This window comes from Gavia stellata, chromosome 36 (genome assembly GCF_030936135.1).
Source record: "Gavia stellata isolate bGavSte3 chromosome 36, bGavSte3.hap2, whole genome shotgun sequence".
Lineage (NCBI taxonomy): Eukaryota > Metazoa > Chordata > Aves > Gaviiformes > Gaviidae > Gavia > Gavia stellata.
In genome coordinates, this window is record NC_082629.1 from 1,490,056 (window position 1) to 1,497,053 (window position 6,998).

Genomic DNA, 6,998 nt, shown 5'->3' on the forward strand with positions numbered 1-6,998 from the left:
GGCCCCGCGGGGGCTGTGCGCAGCCCAGGGAGGGACCCGGCGGAGCAGCAGCACGCAGGGGGCCCTGGCAGAGCCCCCCCCGCAGCACCCGGGGAGGGGGTCCACCCCCGAAGGAACGGGAGAAGCACCGGCCAGAGCCGGCTGCGGGCAGGAGCGCGGCCATGCCCGGCCCCGCACCGGGCACAGACAATAGGGACAGTCCGTTCCCACGGGAGGGGCCCGGCGGCCCCGGGGAGCTGCGGGCGCTGACACAGAGGGTTTGGAGCCGACACAGCGCAGCTTCTCTTAAAGCCTTTTATTCACAGACATGGTACAGACACATGGAAAACCGACATGATCACATCGGAGAGCAGGAGCCCAGCCAGAGCGGCGCGTCCCTCCAGCCGGGCCCACGGGGGTGAACCCCACCCCGCGCACAAGAAAGCCGAAGTGTTTGAAGCAGACATTTTGTGGACATGCTACAGCGACAGAAGGAACTCGGCGTTTAGTACTCCTCCCCTTCCTCCTCTCCCTCCCCTTCCACCGAATCCACCCCCACCTCCTCGTAATCCTTCTCCAGGGCGGCCATGTCCTCCCGGGCCTCCGAGAACTCCCCCTCCTCCATGCCCTCGCCCACGTACCAGTGCACGAACGCCCGCTTGGCGTACATCAGGTCAAACTTGTGGTCCAGGCGGGCCCAGGCCTCGGCGATGGCCGTCGTGTTGCTCAGCATGCACACGGCGCGCTGCACCTTGGCCAGGTCCCCCCCGGGCACCACCGTGGGCGGCTGGTAGTTGATGCCCACCTTGAAACCAGTGGGGCACCAGTCCACAAACTGGATGCTGCGCTTGGTTTTGATGGTGGCGATGGCGGCGTTGACATCCTTGGGCACCACGTCCCCACGGTACAGCAGGCAGCACGCCATGTACTTGCCGTGCCGCGGGTCGCACTTCACCATCTGGTTGGCCGGCTCGAAGCAGGCGTTGGTGATCTCGGCTACCGAGAGCTGCTCGTGGTAAGCCTTCTCGGCCGAGATGACGGGGGCGTAGGTGGCCAGCGGGAAGTGGATGCGGGGGTACGGCACCAGGTTGGTCTGGAACTCCGTCAGGTCGACATTCAGGGCCCCGTCGAAGCGCAGGGAGGCCGTGATGGAGGACACGATCTGGCTGATGAGGCGGTTGAGGTTGGTGTAGGTGGGCCTCTCGATGTCCAGGTTGCGGCGGCAGATGTCGTAGATGGCCTCGTTGTCCACCATGAAGGCGCAGTCGGAGTGCTCCAGCGTGGTGTGGGTGGTGAGGATGGAGTTGTAGGGCTCCACCACGGCCGTGGAGACCTGCGGGGCCGGGTAGATGGAGAACTCCAGCTTGGACTTCTTGCCGTAGTCAACGGAGAGGCGCTCCATGAGCAGGGAGGTGAAGCCGAGCCGGTGCCACCCCCAAAGCTGTGGAACACCAGGAAGCCCTGCAGCCCCGTGCACTGGTCAGCCTGAAAGAAGAGAAGAGAAAACAAGACCGATCTGTCAGTAATTCTGAATTTAAGCTGCTACCAAGTTGCCCAGGAAGGCAAATATTCCCAGGACCTCAGGCATTGGGGACTCTTGTCTCTGGGATGCAGGCACCTGCCCAAGTGCCACAGCTCCACTTCCAGCCCTGTGCTTCGGCACGACCCGCCCTTGGGAAAGGGGCCCCCTCCCACAGGGATGGGGGAACACTCGGCTCCTTCCTGCAACAGGAGCCAGCCCTTGCAGCGCCTGCGCCCCAGCACGACCCAGGCGGTCTGCTTTGGGGAAGAGGAGACCCATGGTGCTCTACAGGAGCGTCTCAGGGCATCCAGAGCTGCCTTCCTGGGGCACTGCCTGGGCAGGAGGCTGGCAGCCATCGAGGTCTGCCGGGCACCCGCACTCCCCTCCAGGGCATGAGCTGCCCCAGAACGAGCTAAACACTTGACACAGCTGCTCATAAGCAGTTGGTCAAGAAGGATCAGAGTCCAGATCAAGGAGAAACCTCACATGACCCTAAAAAGAGGGATGAAAAAGTTTTCCCAAGGGCAGAAACAAGCCAGCCTTCCCCCAAGCCCCACCTCGCCCCGGGCACACATCCACCCCCACCCTCGGGCGCACATCCTGGGCTTGCAGGGTCCTGAGGAAGGGGCTGATCCTGTTCCCCACTCATGGGACCCAGACCCCACAGGGAGCCCCAACCTGGTGCAGGGTGCCAGGACCCATAAAATGCACCTGGAGCCTGGAGGCACAGCATGGTGCCTCATTGCCGCCCTGGTCCCAGCGGGGGGTCCCCCTCTCCCCACCGGCTGCAGTGGCACTGGTCCCCCCTGGGGTTTGCACCTACCAGCTTGCGGATGCGGTCGAGGACCAGGTCGATGATCTCCTTCCCGATGGTGTAGTGCCCGCGGGCGTAGTTGTTGGCCGCATCCTCCTTGCCCGTGATCAGCTGCTCGGGGTGGAAGAGCTGCCGGTACGTCCCCGTGCGCACCTCGTCTGCGGGGAGAGCCCGCACGCCCCGTTAGCGCCCGGCACCCATCGACACCGGCCCCCCCGCAGCCCCCCGCGCTCACCGATCACCGTGGGCTCCAGGTCCACGAAGACGGCCCGCGGCACGTGCTTGCCGGCCCCCGTCTCGCTGAAGAAGGTGTTGAAGGAGTCGTCCCCCCCGCCGATGGTCTTGTCGCTGGGCATCTGCCCGTCGGGCTGGATGCCGTGCTCCAGGCAGTACAGCTCCCAGCAGGCGTTGCCGATCTGCACGCCCGCTTGGCCCACGTGGATGGAGATGCACTCGCGCTGCGGGGGCACGGGGGGGGCTCGGGCTCAGCTGGGGGCCCCCAGCTCCCCCCCGGACACCGGCCGTGCCCCAGCTCAGCTAGCCAGATGCGGCTCGGTGCCATCCCAAACCTCGGGCTGCGCGGTGCAGGGCAGCTCAGGAGCCGAGCTCGCCCCGGGGGGGAGGCAGAGGGGGGTGACGTGTTTGGGGACCAACTGGAGCCACCGTCTGGGACAGCGCTGGGGGGTCTGGGGGTACCACCACCCCGCATCAGCCCTCCAGCTGCTCCCAAATGGCGCACAGGGAGGACATGTTACAGCCCCGCAGCGCGGGCAGGGCGAGGCTGCGCCGCAGGAGGAGGAGGAGGAGGAGGAGGAGGAGGAAGCACACGGCACAGCAGCAGGGACGTGACTGCGCCAGCCAACCCAGAGCCACCGGGGAGGGCCGGTGCTGTCCCCCCGGGGGTCCCTCTGCCCCCCCCCGGGGCCGGCGCATTCCCGGCCGCTCCCTGCACCGCACCAGCTGCTCCCGCGCATTCCTCCCGCCGGGGGGGCCCGGCCGGGGGGGCCCAGGAGCCACCGAGCGGGCTCAGACTCGGGTGGGTGCCATGGGCGCAGTGGGGCGGGGGGGGCAGCAGGGACCCTCCGCCACGGGGGGTGCGGGAGGTTGGGGGGCCAGGGCGGGATGTGGGGGGGCCGGTGACGCAGGGGCGGGGCTGTGCCTCTCGCCGGGGGGCGGGGCTGCGCCCCCCCTCCGCGCCTTCCCGCGCGCGGGAACGGTAACGGTCGGGGCCGGGCGCCAAAAGCGCGCCAGAGCCCCGCCCCCACCGGGGGGGGGGTACCCGGGACCACGTGCTGCCCCCCCCCCCAGGGGTGCTGCGCCCCCCCAGGGGTGTTCCCCCCAGCACGGGCGGCACCCCCAGCCCCTGCTCTGCCCCCCCAGCCCCTGCTCTGCCCCCCCCACTCCCTCTCTGCTCCCCCCCCGCCCCGGTCTGTCCCCCCCCGTACCCCCCCAGTCCCCGCTCCGCCATATGCCCCCCCAATCCCTGCTGCCCCCCCCCCCAGGGCTCTGCTCCCCCCAGTCTTTCCCCCTCCCCGCCCGCCGACTCCCCCCATCCCCTGTGCCCCCCAGCCCTCCTTCCTTCCCCCCCATTTTGCAGCCCCCCCCCCCCCCCATTTTGCAGCCCCCCCCCTTACCATGGTTGCGGCGCAGTTACTCGTCCCGACAAACAAGGAATCGACGCAAGTACCAGGCTGCAGCCGCCCCCGGGCACCCCCCTATATACCGGCCCGGGGGGCGGGCCGCGCGCCCCCCGCCCCGCGCGCCTATTGGCCGCCGCGCCCGCCCATCCACGCGCTCGCCACCGCGGATTGGCCGCGACGCGTGGCGCGCCCCGCCTCCTCCCCCCCCCCGCTACCGGGCGGGCGCTGCGGGGCTTTGGGGGGGGGGGGGGGCCGCTGCGGGGTGCAGCGCCCGCCCGGGGCTTGCGAACGGCACCCCCCGCCCGGGGGGGGACACACACCGGGGGTCTGACCCTCCCCCGCGGTCCTCAGCCCCCCCCGTCACTGCGTTTGCCGCGGAGGGGGGGGCACGGCCCCTCCCGCCCCCCCCCCCCCGCACGGTGCGGCTCCGCTGCAGAGGAAAACTGCGACATGGGGGGGGCAGCACGTGCTGCCGCGCCCGGCGCGCCCCCCCCCCCGCGTCCCGAGGCCGTTAATCGGCTTCTGCGCGGCCCCCCCGCCGCGCCCCGGCCCATCTGCACCGCCCGGCCCCCCCGCACCGGCCCATCTGCACCCCAGGGGCCCCTCCCTGCCCATCTGCGGTCTGGAGACCCCCCCCCAACACCCCCACGGCCCATCTGCGCCCCACGGCCCCCCCCCAGCGCGGCTGCAGGTGCCCCCCCCCAGCCCGGAGCCCTGCCGCGGTGGGGGGCACCATGCCCGGGCCCCCGCTGGATCTGCGCGGGGGGGGTCAGGCCCCCATCCCTGCGGTGGGCTTTGTCTCGGCCGTGCCCGCAGCCCCGGCACCCCCGTCTCCCCGCGAGGTCCCCCCCAGCCAGGCGGGGCCCCCGGCCCCCCCCGCGCCCCCCCCCCCCCGCTGCAGGGACCACCCTGATGCCCATAAAACGGGGGACGTGCGGGGGTCCCGCCGTGCCCCCCAGGGCACCTTTGCTGGGTGCAGCTCCCTGCCCGCTGCCAGGCCACGGGGTGCCCGGCGGGGGGGGCCGGGGGGGACCGGCACCAGCCCCCACCTAATCCCCGGAGCTCTTTGCTCCCAATAATCCGCCTTCCTGTTTTGCCAAGAGCTTTGCGGGAAACCCAGCGGCCCCTTCGGCAGCACACGCTGCCACACACTGCCAGGGCCCCCCCGTCCCCCCCTGCCCCACCGTGGTCACCCCACGCTGGGGCCACCCCACACGCTCGGCCACCCCGGGGTACGCGGGGCCGGAGCTGGCGCAGCAGCATCCGCCGCAGCTGCATTGCAGCGGGTGACGTGGCTCCCCGCCATTTGCCTCGCCCGGCTGCCGCATGGCCGCCCCGGCGCCTCCGCTCCCGCCGGGAAGGGGTTTGCTCCCCTCGGCCGCACCGGGCTCTGGCAGCCGCCCTCAGTGCGGGGTCCCAGCTGGCACTTGGGGCACATTCGGCTCCGAGTGATGCCAACGTGGCGGCCGGCCCTGGCCGGGGAAGAGCCGCTCCCAGCCCCACTCATCGCCGCCCCACCGGGAGCTGGCGTGTCTGGCACAGGGGACTGCGGGGTCCTGGGGGGGTCCCAGGGCGTCCCCCCACTGCGGCACACCCTGCTCCTCACTGCAGCACCTGCTTGACTTTCATCCTGCGTTCATTATTTATCCGTGACCGGAGCCACAAGCCAGCAGCGAGGGCGGGGGGACAGCGGGGCTCAGCTCCCCCCATACCCGCACAGAGCTGGGGGGGGGCACTGCCCCATTTCCCCCTCCCAGTGACTGGGGCTGCCAGAACCAGCACAGCCAGGGCCCCTCCTCCCTGCAGGAGGGAACAGAGGGACTTCAGGACACACTGGGGGGGGGCACCCATCCCTGGACACCCAGCAGGGTGAAGGGGCCACTCTCAGCCCCCCACGGACTGAGGGTCTGTAGCCCCACACCCCCCACCAGCCAGGGCCCCCTGGGAAAATGCAGCCCCTGCCCCACCCAGGCACAGCAGGCAGCAGAGACCCCCCCCAGCCTTCTGCCAAACTGGGGGGGTCAGAGATCCGCAGCCCCCCAGGAGGAGTTAAACCAGCCCATGTGCTCACCTGGGGCTCGCTGGCCCCTGGTCCTACAAAAACCCAACAACTCCCCCCCAGCCCCTGCTAGGGCATGGGGGGGGCACACATGGGGGGGGCACACTGCCCAGCCCAGGGACAGCCCAGCAGCAGGATGGGGAAGGAGGATGAGTTTGGGGAGCACAGGGCTGGGGGGGCTGCGGGGTGCTGGGCTCAGCACGACCCCCGGCACACACTCAGGGACCATGGTGGAGACCCCGGGTGCAGCCAGGGACCCGGGGGGGCCATGCCAGGGGCTGTCGGGGACAGTGTCCAAACCCAGGGAGGGACATCGCAGCAGGGAGTAAAGACACCAGAGCCAGGTGGTAAGACAGGGAATGCTTTTTATTCAGACCCACGGGAGAGGACGGCTGGGTCCGTAACAGACTTTTCCACTGAAGCACAGACCATTGAACAGGACAGACCGCGGCGCACACACTGCTACAGACCCACGGGGGGTCTTCAACTAGGTTATGTTCCCTGTAAGAGCAGCACCCTTGTGAGAGTTTAGTACTCCTCCCCTTCCTCCTCTCCCTCCCCTTCCACCGAATCCACCCCCACCTCCTCGTAATCCTTCTCCAGGGCGGCCATGTCCTCCCGGGCCTCCGAGAACTCCCCCTCCTCCATGCCCTCGCCCACGTACCAGTGCACGAACGCCCGCTTGGCGTACATCAGGTCAAACTTGTGGTCCAGGCGGGCCCAGGCCTCGGCGATGGCCGTCGTGTTGCTCAGCATGCACACGGCGCGCTGTACCTTGGCCAGGTCCCCCCCGGGCACCACCGTGGGCGGCTGGTAGTTGATGCCCACCTTGAAACCAGTGGGGCACCAGTCCACGAACTGGATGGTGCGCTTGGTCTTGATGGTGGCGATGGCGGCGTTGACATCCTTGGGCACCACGTCCCCGCGGTACAGCAGGCAGCACGCCATGTACTTGCCGTGCCGCGGGTCGCACTTCACCATCTG

The 6,998-nt window shown here is 69.9% G+C and overlaps 1 protein-coding gene and 1 pseudogene across 1 annotated transcript in view; both read right to left on the reverse strand.

Annotated features, from left to right (window-relative positions):
* Positions 1–280: 280 nt before the first annotated feature.
* LOC104257957 (tubulin alpha-1B chain-like) overlaps positions 281–6,998 on the reverse strand; it is a 9,903-nt pseudogene continuing 3,185 nt past the window's right edge.
* Positions 6,363–6,998, reverse strand: part of LOC132320456 (tubulin alpha-1 chain-like) — a 1,171-nt gene continuing 535 nt past the window's right edge. The window contains exon 2 of the mRNA XM_059832804.1: positions 6,363–6,962. Within this exon, the coding sequence (XP_059688787.1) occupies positions 6,543–6,962 (420 nt within the window). The 3' untranslated portion in view covers positions 6,363–6,542. The remainder of the gene's footprint in view (positions 6,963–6,998) is intronic.